Here is a 17,573-nt window from a genome sequence, read left to right as displayed (position 1 = left end):
ATCCCAAGTCTCTTAAATTATATCCATGTGTCCCTCACTTGCATCCTTTCCTTGCATCTCAGTCCCTCCCACCGTGGATGCAAGGAAAGACGCAAGAAAACCAAGTGAGGAGAGAGGAAACGAGGAAATATGTTTTTAAACACATGGGACATCCTTTCGTCTGAAGCGTCACATGAAGCGACGCCTGTTTCTGATAACAGCTGGATCAGCTGTAATTCGACTGTCACAGCTGTGGCGATTTTTCATGGAGTTTGAGTCTGCACACATGTGTACTGTGATTATAGTACACATAAAGGTGAACAGTTATCACTGCCAGAGCAGCTGTTTTCTCTCTGCAGCCTGTTAGCGGTTTAACAAACACCTGCACATGAATAACAACCTGCATTCAGTATTTATTCTGTGTCCTGCTCAGAGGCACATGAACCATTTCTACTGGCAGAATGCGTACATATTATTTATTAATTGTTTGAGTCTGTATTTATTGATATTCTGATTGTGTATTCATTATTTAATAAAGCAGAATATGATCAGGGTGTCTTTTGAACACTGGAAATTGTTTATTTGGCTAAATATTTCAGGGAAAATTTAAATTATGTAACTCATATCAAACCCAATGCTCAGGAATTTTCAGCCTTGCATGTGACTGAATGGATATGACGACAAAAGAGCCCAATCACTATAAAACATATAATTTCCCACCACTTCTAACACATGTGGAAAGTTTCATGAATTTTCGAGTACTTTGAGCCCAAGACCCCATGAAGAGCACCAGGCTTTGAAGCCAGTTTGACACAATGGCCAAACAGCATAATTACAACTTCCAGGTCTGTCACTTGATGCACATTAGCCCAAAAAGCATTTTTCACAAGTTTTTCACACAATCATGGGAAAAGGCTTAACCAGAAGTAGCTGGAAGTAGCTGGCTAGGCTGGGGGAAGTCTCTGGTGCTCATGCTCTAAGAGCCCCACAGATGCGGAAGATCTGTGTAATTTTATACCCGGAATTCAAACTTTTTAGGCTTCATGCATGGATGTATAAAGAGAACTGGATACAGCGTCAGAGACGGGGCCCTGTTCATTCCTATGGAAGTTGTGGCAAATGAAGCTAAAACATTTGACTTCCGCGTATAAAATAACTGCACTTTGGAGCCTGCTGGCGATGCCCAAATACTATAAAAAATATAAATTTCCCCTCACTTCTGACGCATGTGCAAAGTTTTGTGAGTTTTCAAGCACCTTTAGCTCCTCAAAAATGTGATTCATTGCAGAGAAGAAGAAGAATTGCTTCAGATATAATAGGCCTTCTCACCACTCTGTCCTAATAATCTCTGAAAAAACAACAGGTTCCTCACACTTTCAGTGCCAGGGCCCTAATGAGTCATATAAATGAGTTGGTAGCAGCTCTCTTACTTTGTGTTTGAGGGTCCAGGTTCATTACTGAAGGTCGTAAAATGATCGTTGTACTGGTCACTCTTCATAGACAGAACGTTGGATACTGGAGGCTCTGCTCTGTCCTCCTCTTCCTCCACACGAGCACTCATCTTGTGGACTTCAGTCAGTCTGAGAGGTAAACCAGTAACACTGACTGTGAGATTAGAAAGCAAGATTCAAGAGAAACAAATTACTCACACAAGTTATTATCTCCCCGTTTTATTTCCTCTCTTTATATCCACGCAAGTTCATTCTAACTCTTCTCCCCTCTACAGTCCTCAGGGAGGAAACTGAGACTTTCATAGTAAAATAAGAATGTTTTATTAACACTCACCCTGCGTCAGATGTCAGTTTTTATCCATCTGCTCTGCTCCGTTGAAGACTTTCAGTTCCAGTACTGCCATCTACAATAAATCACACGACTCTGTCAACGTGTGTGTGTGTGTGTGCGTATGTGTGTGTGTGTGTGTGTCATAAACATGTTCATGAGGATCTCTTTTGGCTTAAACAGGTTAAATTAAAATAGATTTTGGTCAAAATGTTAGAACTTCAGGTAATCCTTTATAATACAGTTTGGAGTGTAACTTCCAGTCATTACCATGTAATTTACCAGAACTTGCAGTGTTATATAACTTTTTTCTTTTGAATTTTGCCTTCATTTGTTAGTCTAGGACAGGTCTTCACACTGAGTTGCTGAGTTCAGTGTCATCCTCAAGGGAACATCAATAGTAAATGTTAAATAAAATTTGTCTTATCAAATGTGTTGTGAGGATAAAACTTAGCCTACTTTTAATCTTTAGAAATTATTTCTAGTGTTTCTACATCTTCTTATTCTGTTGTATGATTACAGGCTCGTTTACATTTTCACTTGGTTGAATATGACTTTTTGCTGTTCCTAAAACAGAAGTTTTCTGCAGGTACTTGGTATCAGCATTTCATCTCATATCATATTAAGTACTTTATTCATGGTTCTGATGATGTCGCTCATAATTAACAACCCCTCCTCTTATTAAATTCATAAACGTTGAGCTGTTCTTGGAGGCGTTTGTCTGTTTTAATGCCAGTTTCGTCCTACATTCAAATACACATTTTCACAATTTCATCATTAGACTTCAGGGGTTTCTTATGTTTTTTCACAGTGCTGTCAAGTCTTTTTTCCTTTGGTTTTACCTGCATAACCACATAGAAATTTGTTTTGGGCTCTGAGTGCTTCGAAAACACAGGTGATCTACGCTCAACACTGTACCTGAACGCCTCCTGTGTAAACGGGGAATCTATGCTGAGTCTCTATCACAGTTTGATGTCATTTATGGTCGCTCTAGCTTCTCTGTCCTCTCCTCTGCTCTATTTGTTGGTGTTTGTGTTTAGCTTAGTTATTATCGTGTATTAAAATGTGTTAAATTTCTGTAAATTTAGCTACTGGCTGAAACAGCCCCTCCTCTCAACCAGCAGCAGAGGGAGGAGGACAGGACAAAGATACTGACTGATGTCTGTGTTCTTCATTCTTTTTTAACTTCACGCAGTATTTTAATGTCAGGAATATTATTTATTTTATTGACATTTTTTTATTTCTTTAAAGTGAGATATTGTTGAATTTATATAGTGACTTTGCTGACTGTTCTGAATTTATTCTTTCTTTAATAATTCAAAAATCCCCAATTCTTAAGTAATGAAAAGAACCATTAAGAGTATTGATAAATACTCTTATTTCATTCCACCAGTGCAGTCAACAAAGCAACATAACTCATCACTATAACGACCATCTCTACTGTTATCAGATCATTTTAACACCCGCAGACACATGGTGAAAACTGTTGGTTACGTTACCTTTAGATACTGAAAATAACCTGAATCAAGATGATGAATGAAGGTGAAATTAATCAGCAGCTTCAACCAGGAAACCAACCAGAAGAAGAACAAACATGTAACTCACAGCAGGAGGTTTTTAAGGTCTGTTGATTCACAAACAGTCTCAACTCTCTGTATTCATCTTTAACCTGAAGTGTTCTTTAAGGAAATCTGATAACAGAACAGCAGCTCTGAACTTTGGACTGAAAAACCCAGAACAAAAGTCAAATATTAACAGACTTTATAAATCTTTATGGTTGGATCATAAAGTCTGATGCAGGGACGCTGGAAGTCAGTCAGAGTTGAGGTCGCTGAAGAGAAAGTCTATATAATGATGCAACATTCATGATTTCTGTATAAACTTGAACAGCCAACAATAATTTACACCAGTTTTAGAACATTTTACACTTCAACAGAAAGCAAACTTGAACACCACCACTACCGAACAGCTTAATAATTTCGAGCAAATAAAAAAAACTTAACATCGTTTTTTTCTCATCCTCCGGAGCAAGGTTGCTACCTATATTGTGAACAAATTAACTGCATTTAGAAGAAATGATTACGGCTTAATTTGCCGACAACAGAACGGCAAAAACTTCCTGTTCTTTCAGCAAGGGCTACGTGAGAAAGAGTTCGACACAACACCGGAAATACCACACAAACAAGTTATCTACCCGTTTTATTTCCTCTCTTTATATCCATAGAAGTTCATTCTAACTCTTCTCCCCTCTACAGTCCTCAGGTAGGAAAATGACTGAGACTTTCATGGTAAAATAAAAATATTTCATTAACACTCACCCCGCGTCAGACGCCATTTTATCCTCCTGCTCCGTTGAATTTAATTTCACTTGTGCAACTTACAAGAAATCACATGACCCTGAGGGGCGGGAGAGACTTCAAAACTCTTCCTTCTCCAAGTCATCCAGGTGTTGCTGAGTTCAGTGTCATGCTCAAGGGAACATCAATAGCCAATGTTAAATAAAATTTGTCTTATGGAGTGTGTGTTGGGATTTAAACTAGTGTAAGCAACGTGGGTGTGAGTGAGGGAATAAATCAGTCCAATACGTTCTGGGTTCTCCTCATAACTTTAGTCACGTTCAAAGACAGCCCAGTCAAGTCACACTTCTCATCCCTTTTCTCTCCTTCTCTCCCCTCAAAACTCTACCCACTGTCTGAACAGCGCCGCCAAGCGGCTGACACTACAATATCACCCAAACACTGCATCACTAAACATATGCAAACAGGCAATGTTCAACAAAACACAGTAAACTGATGTTTAACCTTACGTTTACACAACTTTTGCCCATAAGACACAACTTCACTCTTACACATCGTCCCCCCCTTACGCAAGAAGCGTCCTCGCTTCCAAATAGGTGTAATGAAATTGTCACTACTTTATGCTTAACAACAATATAAACAGATGACGTTGGCAAAACAACAACAAAGAACAGTGGAACAGGATACATTTTTTTCCTTGTGTTTGCCTATAACATCTCAGTGTTTTGTTTTTTTTACTTGTACTTCTCAATCAAGCATATGACACAGACCACAGTTCATTCAACAGTCCTGTAACGCACTGGGGGACGTACACAACGACCTGACTTAGTCCTTACTCCCGTGAAAGGCTGAATTACCGGAGACAGTTCACTGGAATGTCCTGTGGCAACATTGTCTCCCACCTGTGTTGTGGTGCTAGTAGCACTCTGGGGCAGAGGGCAAACATTTGTCTGATCCCTAGGCACAGTCACAGAGCACCCGGGCTTATTTGGGTGCCTGTATACATAAGGTCTGGAGCCTGAGAGTGCAGTGAGCAGTGGGGGACCTGGGCCGTTTGCTGGTACAGTCAGTTCTGAAGGTGAGGGTGGAACTGGATGTCTGTCAGCTGACCAGGCTGAACGATAAGGTTTCAGACGATTGTAGTGAATGATCTTAGGTTTAGCTCTAGGGTCCCGTTGATCCAGAAGTTCATAGTCTACTCCAATGTCACCTGTGCCTGAGTCAAGCCGTCGTAGAACTTTAAAAGGGCCGGTCCACTTAGGTGACAGTTTTTGTCTAGCAAGGGCAGGAAGGTCAACCCACACTAAGTCACCTGGCTCATAGGCTGTGTGTTTCATCCGACGATCAGAGTAGTGCTTTTGTTGAGCACCTGCTGCCTCAATGTTATGTGCAACAGAGTGAAAAGCAGCACACAGTTTCAGTAATACTTGGAGTACCCGGTGTGGCGTTTGAAAGTCCTGGTGGGTCTCCAAGGAGGAGATCTGCAGGCAGGTGGGCCGCTCTGCCATGGGCCAGGAAGAAAGGAGTGTGTTTTGTGGAGGAGTGAACAGTCGTGTTGTACGCAAATTCAACCTGCCGTAGATGGTCATCCCATTCACCTCCTCTGGTATACAGATATTTTGTTAACTGGTCCTTGATGGTCCTGTTTGCTCGTTCCACCATGCCATCTAACATAGCATGATAAGGTGACGTCCTCGTTTTATGTATTCCCAGACGGTTGCACAGTTCTTTGACAAGATCCGAGTTGAACTGACGGCCTTGGTCAGTGTGAAAACTTTGAGGCACACCATGGTGGCTGATATAATCTTCAAACAAACATTTAGCCACAGTGGTTGCCCGTTGATCAGGAAGGGCATACAAGTTGAGGTACTTAGTAAAATAGTCCATTACAACAAGTACATACCGATTACCACGGCGTGTGAGTGGCAGTTCCGTCAGGTCTGCTGCAATTTTCTCAAAAGGCCTGGATGTGACTATGTTTTGCATAGGGGCCTGTTGGTGTGGTGTCTGTGGTCGCCGTGCTTCACAGGCTGTGCATTCAAGACACCACTGAGTTATGTCACGTGTCATGTGAGGCCAAAAGCATCTGATCTGTGCCCCTTGTAATGTCTTTTGTGAACTGAAGTGTCCCGAGAGTGAATGTCCATGTAAAGTTTGAAACACTTCCTTCTGCAAGTTACTAGGAACTACAATCTGTAAAACAGCGTCACCTGGTGGAGGTCTGACTTTGCGACACAAAAGACCATCAACAAGGGTGAGTTTAGGAAACTCTCTCCAGTACTGTCTCATTTCAGGTGAGGCTGCTTTAATGTTTGAGAATGGTGGCCTATGGTCAGTCAACACCCAGCTCCTGACTATTTGCAACTCAGGATCAGCTTTTTGAGCTTGGAGGAAATACTGCCTGTCAATATTCAGGAGTGAACTGTCCACCGTTACAGCTGCAGTATCTGGTGAAGCAGACTGCACGAGTGATATTAAATCCATAGCAGTCGAAGCAGTGGGTAAAGTCTCTGAGCAGGGTGCCAGCTCAGTGGCTGGAGTGCACATGGATGACTCTATTGGGTCTGTTTGAGTGTGAATGGAAACACATCTCACCTGATTGGCTATAACCATAGGGGTGGTGCCTTCACATGTGAAGGGACGACGGGACATAGAGTCAGCATTGGCGTGTTTTGTACCCTGTCTACAACTAGCAGGTGCCAGGTCACTCTTCCTGAGTAGGGGCAGGACATCATCACCCAGATAGCACAGTCCTCTCCCCATATCCAGAATCACACAGTGAGGCTTGAGAAAGTCAAAACCTAATATAAAGCCTTGACCGACATTTCTGATGACTTGCACTTCATGTTGCAGAGTTTGAGACCCTAGTTTAAAGGTGATGTCTATCATACCCAATGTATCCAAAGTTTGGCCAGTCACCGCTTGTGACATGATAAACCTCTTTTTAATGGGTCTTTTTGTTATGGAAGGAAGTGACATTTTGGTTTCCTCACTGATGAACGAAATAGTGGAACCTGTATCTAGCATGCATATCAGTGCCCTCAACAATTCCACTTACATAGGAGGTGAAGTCTTTACTTACAGTGGCTTCAATGTTCACACTTTCAGTCAGGGGGATTGTCATATCTGTGCTACCACTAGGGGTTGGTGGTGTACTGATGCAGTCTGTTATTTCAGTGAGGCAGATGTCTGGGGCTTCCAGAGAAGTAGCTGATGAACACCCCGCATCATCAGCTAACGGCCGTTTCCCTGTGGAAATCTGCCATGATCTTTGTAACCACTCTTAGTGGGATACTGACTGTCCCAGTCCTTTGGTTGTCGTGTTTGGCCTTGGTCCCCATACTCTTGGAATGAAACATGCTTGGCATAGGGACTCGGGCTTCGGCGGTGAGAGTCATAGTAGGGTCTACTGGGAGAGGGTTGCCTCCCTCTCTTTTCCTCATAAGGGCTAAAGGCATGGTCTGAGTAGTGAGTATCTCTGTAAGGTTGTCGGTACCTGTCAGGCTCCCTATGGGTGTGATCTTGATGGTGGCGAGTCCTCTGAGGAGAATAGTGTTCTGGAGAATGATTGGAACGTGAGTATCTAGAGGGGGAATGTCTGTAGCCTGAGCTCCATCCCTTTGCATCCCTATCTGGGCTTCTCCCATAAGGTGAGGGAGATCTTTGAGGACGCACATGCATGTGCCTGTCACGGTGGTGCTCCCTGCTTCGCTCATCCAGCTTCAGTCTCAGTGCATCCATATTCTTACTTAAGTCTTTAACAGTAGCAGTGAGGTTCTGAACTGTTTTCCCGAGTTCAATGTCATTTTCACGTACTGAATTTACTGACTGCATTGTGCCAATATCTCTGATGGTAACATTTGGTGAGGACACTGGCATTATTAATCTAGCTGCTTGGCGAGCCCGTTCAGCTTGGGAGGCGACTTGAAAAGCCTCAGTGAAAGTTTTCACCCCTCTTTCATGACATTTGACTTGAAGTTCCTGATCCAGACCAGCAATGAAGCGAGACATTTTCATGTACTCTGAAGCATTGTGCTCAAAATCTGGGAAAGCTTCTTTGACAAGCCTGCATACGTCTGCAGCATAAACTTCCATTGCTTCATTAGGTAGTCTATGCCGGGCATTAGGGAATGTCTGAAATGATGCAATTACATCCTTTTGGCCAAAAGCTGTCTGCAAGTGCTTCTTTGCTTCAGTATAAGAGTCCTGAGTTTCCCGGGGCAGATTATCCCATACAATGAACAGTTCTGGTGGTAGTCTAGTGGGTAACTCAGCTGCTAATACTGTATTCATGTCAACACCACTGTCCTTGTAACGGGCCTCTTGAATTACCTCATAGCGGCGAGCCCATAGTTGAAAAGACTCACGGCCATCGTTGTGAAATGGTGGCGGTAAGGGAATGCCCCTGGGCGCTCCCTGTGTTCTGCTAGATGGCGGCACACCTTGCGCTGACGCCCCCCTCGTGCTTGTGCTGGCTCGCTGCTCACCGGTGGAGAATGCTTCCTCGTCAGACATGATGAGTTTTCTTCGTCTCTTTTATTATTTTTTTCTTTAGCCCTCGGACGGAGTTAGATGACCGAAACACGGTTTCTAAACTCACTTGAAGCTAACAAAACAAAAAAAAACGGACTTGGTAACGACTAGCTGGCTAACTGTACTGAAAGCTAAAGCTAAGCTAGCGGTTAGCGTAGCTATCGTTAGCCTATAGCTTTAGGGACTCAAAAAGTTGAGCAGAATCCCAAAGGACTATATTCCACAGGAGGAAATCCCACCGCTGCCACCAGTGTAAGCGACGTGGGTGTGAGTGAGGGAATAAATCAGTCCAATACGTTCTGGGTTCTCCTCATAACTTCAGTCACGTTCAAAGACAGCTCAGTCAAGTCATCACACACTTCCCATCCCTTTTCTCTCCTTCTCTCCCCTCAAAACTCTACCCACTGTCTGAACAGCGCCGCCAAGCGGCTGACACTACAATATCACCCAAACACTGCATCACTAAACATATGCAAACAGGCAATGTTCAACAAAACACAGTAAACTGATGTTTAACCTTACGTTTACACAACTTTTGCCCATAAGACACAACTTCACTCTTACACTAGTAACGTTGTTGTAAATATTTTTTAAAAAATACAATCAGCACCTCTTGGGATACTTTGAAGGACAAAGAATGCTATCACCTCCCTTTTTTTTTTTTTTTAGAGATTTTTTAGCCATCCGGTCAGATGTAGGACATGCTTGAAGGACTACATCTCCCAGCTGGCCTGGAGGAGTATATTGCAGAGTCAAAAGACCATTTGTGCTGCTAGATTCTGACCAGAAGGTTACTTGAAAAGGGGAAGAAGCTTCAACTGCATATGCCAGACTATCTTAAAACATCTAAAACATTTAATCATAAGCACTGCACACCCACACAGGTGTTCAGTTTCTACTTCATTAAACCTCTGCTCAGGTTGAATGTGGACGGAGGTGTGCTGGCAATTATGTGAGGTCTCAAAACTTAAACAGGAGAGTCAGAGAGATATCAATCAATCTCAATCTGTACATACATGCTCACACAAGTCTATTCAGCCACAATAAGTGGAATCACATGTCTGAGTCCAGCAAGACCTTTAACCCAACTGAAAGCAGACCAAAGAAAATATAAAACTTGCACATTTACACATGAATTTAATGAAAAAACAGTTTACAATCATTTTTTAAAGAACATATAAATCTGTTTGCTTTGACAGTCCAACATTATTATTCTCCATTTGTGGCGATGTTGTTGGAATGAGGTCAGGCCTACAGCATCATCTCTGCATCCTCCACGGACGCCTCGCTCATCTCCTCAGACAACTCCTCTTCATCCTCCTCCTCGACCCCCTCATCCTCCTCAGCTGCTCTCTTCATGCCCCTCTGCTTGGACAGGGCCACGGCATAACGAATGTTGTACATGTTAAAGTCACACCTGAACACAGAAAATACACATGCAAAATTACTGACTTAACATGACTCAGTTTGAATTTGGGTTTCGAGATTCTCTGTGGACACTTGTACTGTAACATGACGGCATTCAAGGAACAGAAAGAGGAAAATGTATAAAAAAACAATTTATTAAATGTTTTGACATTGCTAAAGATCTTTGTAAGTGTAGGAAAATTGTGAAAATGTAAAATATTGGACATATTGTCAAAGTGTCTCTGGATGCTCTTCTGCAGCGCCTGCAGGGTGGGCAGTACGGCTCCTGACCTGCACAGCAAACATCATCAGGTAGAGTCAATCAATCAAGTTTACTTAAAATCTTGTGCCAAAGATCTTGTGCCACATTATAATTTAAAACAGATGAATAAAAACTAATAAAGGACTGGAAACAGACCTGTTCTTGAGTTTCTGTCCGTGCAGCATGAGCAGGCTCTGGGCCCAGGTCATGTAGAACTGCAGGTGACCCGACTTCTCCAAGCACGCCGCCACAAAGCCCAGCAACTTCTCAACGTAAATGTCCAGAAGAGAACCACAAACCACTCGGACTGGAAAACACACACACACCCAATCCATATTGTATAAGGATTTTCAGCTTCAAATACACAGTAACATTATTTTACATTTAACTACGACACCGGGAGGCGCTGCGTTGTGGGAAAGATGGTCACTCACTCTTATCATGCGGCACTGTTTCCAGCACTTCCTGCTTGAGGGCTTTTTCATTGAGTCTGAACGCCAGAACGATGGCAAACGCCCAATCCTGGAGCCGCAGCTGCTTGCGTATGCTGGCCGGCGTCACGTCAAGGTCGAGGTCATAGGGGTCAAAGACTAGAGATCCATCAAGGGAGTAGACCAGCAGGCCCTCGGTGGTGGTGGCGGCCCAGCTACGACCTGAGAGAAGGAAGAGGGAACTACTTTATTTACCAGCTGACAGCAGACATTCCCCTCAAAGGCTCCATCGTCTTCTTAACGTGAAAATAAATTAAATTTTAAGTGTGTAATGTGAACAGTATGTGTTTTTATTTCCTTGATGTTTATAAATCCTTTAGTTTCCCCCCTCATCTAAATTCCTGAGCTTCTTCAACTTAATTTTAGACCATATTTGAAGATTTTTGTTGATGCACATTATGTTTTATTGTGAGAGCTGCTAGGCAACTTTATGATTGTACCTAGAAGTATGATGGGTGACCAGGCCAAAAATTAAAATATTTGGACTGTTTTTGCTGAATTAAAATGTTCAGAATTAACAAACATCTCCAAAACTGTAAGGAAAGCCATCCAATTTTATAACATATCATTTTTTTCTCCTCGGTCAGATTTTACTCCTGAATATTTGTTCAAAACACTTGGTGATGCCAACTTCTCTGCATGGTGGGGGTAACTCTCGCTTGTAATTCTGTTACCTACCAGTAGGGGAGAAACGCAGCGAGCTGACTCTGATGTCTGGCTTGAAGTGTCGGGAACTCATATCACCTTTAAAGAGACACACAGAGAGAAAACAACAGTGAGCACAGGGAGTGAAGTGATGCAACATCAGAGATTGAGGGAACACGATCTGAAGACCTTAAGCAACAACAAAGTGTCTTTAATTGAACACTTTGTTGAAAATATGTCTATTTAAGGAGAAAAACCAAAGTGACTAACAAATAAACCACTGCTGTTGGGTGAAAAAGATAATGATAATAATGATACTTATAATAAAGATAATGATTGTTTTTCTTTATGAAAGCTCGTCTGACTGTTGAAGGACACTTCGCACCTCTCCTGACTCCAGGGAGGCTGATGTTGACGCTGTCTCCGTCTCCAGCTCCCTCATCCACCAGCGCCAGGCTGCCGAACTCTGTCATCTTCCGACGGTCCAGGAACTCCTGAAGGCAAAACAGGACCACAGTCTCTGGTCATGTACATTTGCAACTGAAAAATATTCTTCTATCTTTTTAAATTACTTTTTTTTTACCAGGATACTATCTATTTCTACATTTGAAAGCACTAACAAGTCCTTCTAACTGAACAAAGTTTCAGATTTCATGATGCATTGCTCTAAAAGCTGTGGCTGAGCTGAATGTGAGGCCTTACCTCCATGGCATCGAAGGACAGGTTGCAAGAGATCTCAAACTTCTTCATGAGCATCTGCTCCTTGACGTTGTAGATGCAGACAAACTTGGACTGGCCTCCTGCCAAAATAGACTCCCCGTCCGCAGAGTAGCACAGCGACGTGAAGGACCTGATAGACAGCAAAGATGACACATAACCTGAATCATAAATCCTACAAATGAAACATTTCCTCTATGGTTTGGACCAGAGGAAATAAACTGTGAGAGAACTGCAGACAGAGGGTGTGATCCTGCCCACTCACTTGCCCTTGGCTGACTGCTTGGCTGTGATTTTATCGGTCTCTTTGCGGCCCATCTGCAGGTCGTGGCGTCCAGCCACCGAGCCGCTTTGTGTGGCTGTGTGGGGGTTCCAGAAAGAGATCTCACCGTTCAGAGTGGCCACGGCCAACTCTTGACCGTCAGGGCGGTAAGTCACTGACAGGCCTGAGAAAAACATGGAAAGAGGTGTGTGTTTGGTCACGTTAAGCAGAGTTACTCCACATTATTCTGAATAGCTTTAGTCTTTGTGTTAATTATTTCAAAACATAAAGAGCCTTGAAATTCTCAAAATAAGTTTGGATACTTTTAGAAATTTTCTACAAATGCACAGGAATCATAAACAAAACCTGAGAAAAAAAAATGTTTATAACCACTTTAAAGAATAATTTAAATCTTTACAAATTCATGTGCTTCAACCAATCATTATTTACCATCAGAGGTTAGTGGAAGTGTTTCCTTGACCTGCCAGCTGTCCATCATGTCCCACAGCCGGATGGTGCGATCCCATGAGGCGCTGGCCAGGATGGACTGGACTGGACTGAAGCACAGGCAGCTGACTGGACCCTCATGGCCCCAAAGGACCTAGTCACCCACAGATAGGAAGGAGACGAGGCCAATAAGAACATGTTTAAACCTAAGCCAAGTTTTTTTTATTGCATTTCACTGAAATAATGTCATTATGTGCTTACCTCCAGCAGTCTGCCTGTCTGCATGGACCAGAGAAAGATCTCAAAGGAATCCTGGGCTCCTGCGCTCACCAGCTCTCCACTGACATCTACTGCGAGGGAGGAGAACTGCGCAGGGCGAGGCGACGTGAACGTCCGGAAGTTTCGGTACCTGTAATGAATAAATGCAAACACAAACTCCTTCATACATACGCTGCTAAGTTACGGATTCATATATTACATCCTCATGCTCATTCTCCATCTCTATCAAACTTTGGAAGCGAACCAGCTTCACTGTAAGTTCACCTGTGCAGGTCGAACGCTCGGACTGTCCCGTCCAGAGAAGCGCTGACGATGACGAAGCCACTGGAGGTGAAGGTGACGTTGGTGACGCTGCTGGTGTGCTCTGTGAAGGTGACGAAGCAAAGGCCACTGTTGGTGTTCCACACTTTGACCTGTGGAAATGAAACCACAGTCTGATGTTAGATACAAACACGCTGAAATCAAAGCACAGGGTTGTTTTTTTTTGGTTTTGAAATACAATGAAAGCAATTTAAAGTCTGGTGAAGTTACATGAAAATTAAAATGTTGAATCATCTATGACATCAGTGTAGGTGCAAAAAATACATAACTGTCTGTCAAAAGACAAGACTGACTGAAACATTTCTCTATTCCTGTTTGAGAGTTTTCATCCTTACAGATTCAAACACAATGGAAATTAAGTCACTTATTTTGATTTTTTGACATTTTTACATGAGTCCTGGTGTTTTTCATACTCATTTTAGCCTTGCAACAAACTAACTTTTCCTTTTCCAGGTTTCAATTTGGTTTATTATTGAAGCTGAGAAAAAAAAGTGTGACCTACCTTGAACTATTCTTCATGTAACTTACGTCTTGTGGTTTTTATTCCACAAGAATGTAATGAGAGCTTCTTAACAACAAAAAAGTGTGGATATATGTAAAACGAAATGAAACAATAATTTATTTCTAGACTTGTATTTTTATTTCTTTTTTCCAAGCTCTTACAATCATTATATTATTTCTCCCTTTTTTCAACAACTGCATATAAATTGAGAAAAATGCTGCATTTGGAAGATGTGGAGCACTCACTTTGCCATCGTCGCCTCCTGTTACGATGTGCTGTCCATCAGGTGAGTAAGCCAGCGAGGCCACGTTGTTAAAGTGTCCCTGCTGCTTGAAGACGAACAACTCGCTCTGCCACTCCCACACCAGCAGCTGACCCATCCCTGAAACACACAAATATCCACAAATATCCCAGAACAATAAAACACTTCTATTTTAAATTTTACCAGCACTGGTATGCTGCCCAAGAGGCTTAACTGTTTCCTGTTTTGAAAATGAGATCTAATCATTTCATTTGGAGAGAAATAGCCTCTTGTGTGCTGTAGACTGTGAATGTATTATTCTACAGTATTATTGTGTGAGAGGATGTGGACAGATCTATGGGTGTGGCAGGAATCACTCCAGGGTGTCTGATCAGAACATTAATTTTGTGGTGTTCAGGTGAGAGTGTGGAAAAAAGGAGATGCAGAGTCCAGGTCTAAGGTTTAGGCTGTTTATCTAAAGGTGTGTGATTCTGTAACAATAAACACACAGTACAGACTGATTAGCAATCGAAAATCTAGCATATCAACCTAAACTAGACAGACATCTGCCCAGATAACAGGTAACATACAGAGATAAAGGCTGGTAATGTTTGTGTAATAAGCTAGTAAATATAAATAAAATATTAGCTAATATCATAAAATATTAGCAGTCAGTGAATTAGCAAACTGCACAACATATGAATGAGTCACTGTAACAGTTACTAATAAACAAGCATTCAGTGTATAAGGATATAAAAATATAAAAATAATGACAGAAATGCACTGAAATGATAGTCTGAATACAGTTACACAACTCAGACTATTACAAGCTAGCAGCTAACTCTGAATCACGTCATGTAAACAGACAGAAAAAACACAACTAACTCTATAAAATACACTCGTGGCTAAATATAAACACTAACTGCGTGTAACATAAACATGACCGAATATTAAACTCACGTTGACGCACACACTCAGAGAGATGTCCGTTAGACGTCACCGTGACCCGAGGTAGGATCAGCTCTGACGTCACCTGCAGGTCTCACTCACTGCTGCGTTCGCGTGCACGCGCAGTGCGGGCACACCGAGCTCACGCGTACAGAGCATGATCAGACACAGGAGATATCAGGGGGAAATATGAACAGCTACATGGCCTTTTTTACAATTATGTTTTCAATAACTTTGGATCCCATATGGCCTGATAAAATAGTAAATTAAACGTTTCAAAATATATCAGAATTTCTACATAATCCATCTGGGTTCCCTTCATATTCTAACAGAGAATGCAAATGTGTTTCATGCTAAAAGTCACATGGCTGACATTAATAATGCACACATTCATATACAGTAATAATTCATTTCATGCTTTACTAATATTGACATGAATGGGTGATTTCAAAAGATATTGATGTACATATTTCTCTCCTCTGACCATGCTGGTCCATCTGTTTCTCTTTTTGTTCCCTTTAATCCACTGATGTTTTATTGCTGTGCTATCTGCCATGGCTACTATGTACAGTATGAGCATTTCTTTCTTTCCACAGGATTTAATAAGCTGTTGCAACATATACTGTATATGTGCAAAGCCACACACACACTAACACTTTATTTACAATTTCCTTGCACAATAAAAACTGTAACTGAAATGTAGGTTATATTAACAGACAGGGAACCCAAATTAACTCACTATGACAACGCTAAACATGTTTATGGTCCGTAATGTAATACAGTGAATGATGAGTACCATAGTTTGTGAATGTATGTGTGCGTTTATGAATTGAATTACGACAATGATGAGGTCTTTTTGAGTTTGTGCACGTTTTCGTGTGTATACAGTACTGTGCAAAAGTTTTAGGCATTAAAAATAAAGTGAGAATGCTTACAAAAATATTGCTATAAATTGTTTTATTTATCAATGAACACCTTACAAACCTGAGTAAACAGCAGAAACCTAAATGAAATCAATATTTGTTGTGAGCAGCTTTGCCTTTAAAACAGCAGCAGTTCTCCTCGGTACACCTTAACACAGTTTTTCATGGTAACTTGAAGGTAGGTTGTAGCTGCTTGCGTATAAAGGCAGTTTAGGTTTGTTTTATTTCACTGTTGCTGCTCTCTTATTTGGTAAGTGTTGGTTCTTGTTAAGTTTGGGTTTTTTTTAATGCATTTATTGGTTTTGTCTTGTTCAATTAGTTGTTCTTTTTAATCATACTATGGTCAATTTAGAAATATACATGTTATTATGTGTGTGTCACTTTGTTGATTGACTGATTATCAGCCAATTCCACTTGCCAGAGATCAATTGTTTTTATTGACACACTGACTCAGAGCAGCCTGCAGGGGGCAGTATATGTACTCTGCAGTCATTTAAAGACATTACTTTAGACAATAACATTTGTCCTCAGACAGGAATCAAACCAACATTACACTGATGCAGTATTTGTAAGAGCTCATCCTACTGAGCTATATCTACCTACAAACAGCTGTGTGCTCGTTCTCCTATTTGTGTTTCTTCTGAGAAGAAGATCGACAGTAAAGAATGAAAGCAGCATAAACAAGGATTCAAACTAACATTAAGTCTTTCATGAGTCTCATGTAATCAGCTGATCCTGTTGAGCTATTCTTCCTAACAAACATCAGTGTGTTCGTCCTCCTGTTTCACTTGTTTTAAAAAATATCCTGCATCAAGAATCAAACCAACATCTGATTACTCAGGTATTCATTTAGGAACCTGCTCTTCCTCCTGAGCTCTTTCCCTTTATGAGGTCAGGTGTTTGTTCTCCTATTTCTTTTGTTTACTGAGAAGAAGGTCAACAGTGAAGGATGGAGCCAACATTAGATAAGTCAGGTGTTTCTGCTCATCTAACTGAACTATCTGTCAATACAGTTATGTACAGCTTGTCCTACTATTTATTGTAACTGGAAGAAGATCAAGAGCAAAGACTGAGAGCAGTCCATCAAAGAGGATCGAACCAGCATCACGCTGATGAGAGTTTATCCAGCTCATCCTCCTCAGCTTGTGGTGTGCTTTCTTGTTGGAAGGGTTTATCTGGCTGGGTTGAGGAAGCAAGCCCCCTCACAGCCTGGCTGCCCGGTGTTACGGACAAACTGGTCCTCGTGGTTCAGTCAGTGGTCTGCACTGAAGCAGTTTTATGTGGTGTGGGGTGTTACCCACCTTTATGGTAACTTTCTGACTTTGTTGAAGTTGTGGGTTCAACCCAGAGCAAAGCAGCAGTATAGAACTTTAACTCACTGTGTTTGACAGCAACACTGAAGTTTTAAAGTTGTGGGTTCAGTCCCGACTTGAGCAATGGATTTTTAAAGTTAGCAGTTCTATTTAAGATGTAAAACCCTTGGTAAAGGTTTGACCCTTGTGGCTCACTTTGTTAAAAAATGATAATCAAAGGTTTTCAG

The 17,573-nt window shown here is 41.7% G+C and overlaps 2 protein-coding genes across 6 annotated transcripts in view; both read right to left on the bottom strand.

Annotated features, from left to right (window-relative positions):
• The window catches only part of LOC121891796 (NACHT, LRR and PYD domains-containing protein 12-like), a 98,212-nt gene extending 89,064 nt beyond the window's left edge, over positions 1–9,148 (bottom strand). For 2 of the 5 annotated variants that reach the window (XM_042404367.1, XM_042404372.1), the window contains exons 1-3: positions 3,258–4,070; positions 1,765–1,834; positions 1,410–1,584 (exon numbers count right to left, since the gene is read on the bottom strand). In XM_042404367.1, coding sequence (XP_042260301.1) covers positions 1,410–1,540 — 131 coding nt within the window. In that variant the 5' untranslated portion in view covers positions 1,541–1,584; positions 1,765–1,834; positions 3,258–4,070. The other 3 variants (XM_042404368.1, XM_042404371.1, XM_042404370.1) reach the window with 3 other exon arrangements.
• A 560-nt stretch (positions 9,149–9,708) lies between these two features.
• On the bottom strand, positions 9,709–15,691 carry LOC121891800 (periodic tryptophan protein 2 homolog). Its single transcript, XM_042404386.1, has 12 exons — positions 15,123–15,691; positions 14,167–14,303; positions 13,363–13,511; positions 13,081–13,228; positions 12,823–12,973; positions 12,376–12,556; positions 12,096–12,243; positions 11,779–11,887; positions 11,427–11,492; positions 10,692–10,910; positions 10,414–10,564; positions 9,709–10,005 (listed from the first exon to the last, which is right to left on the bottom strand). Exons 2-12 carry the CDS (start codon positions 14,299–14,301, stop codon positions 9,840–9,842), a joined length of 1,623 nt encoding a protein of 540 aa, XP_042260320.1. The 5' UTR covers positions 14,302–14,303; positions 15,123–15,691; the 3' UTR covers positions 9,709–9,839.
• Between the last annotated feature and the right edge of the window lie 1,882 nt (positions 15,692–17,573).

This window comes from Thunnus maccoyii, chromosome 24 (assembly GCF_910596095.1).
Source record: "Thunnus maccoyii chromosome 24, fThuMac1.1, whole genome shotgun sequence".
NCBI classification, from domain to species: domain Eukaryota; kingdom Metazoa; phylum Chordata; class Actinopteri; order Scombriformes; family Scombridae; genus Thunnus; species Thunnus maccoyii.
This window is presented reverse-complemented; position numbering and strand designations above follow the sequence as displayed.

Bases quoted from the DNA above. Each gene is read 5' to 3' on its own strand.
- LOC121891800 (XM_042404386.1), bottom strand. From the start codon at position 14,301: ATGGGTCAGCTGCTGGTGTGGGAGTGGCAGAGCGAGTTGTTCGTCTTC. The intron at 12,557-12,822 runs GTAAATAATGAT...TGTTTTTCTCAG, and splicing joins ACTTCCACTAACCTCTGATG to GCCTGTCAGTGACTTACCGC. The intron at 10,565-10,691 runs GTGAGTGACCAT...TGTGTTTTCCAG, and splicing joins AACAGTGCCGCATGATAAGA to TCCGAGTGGTTTGTGGTTCT.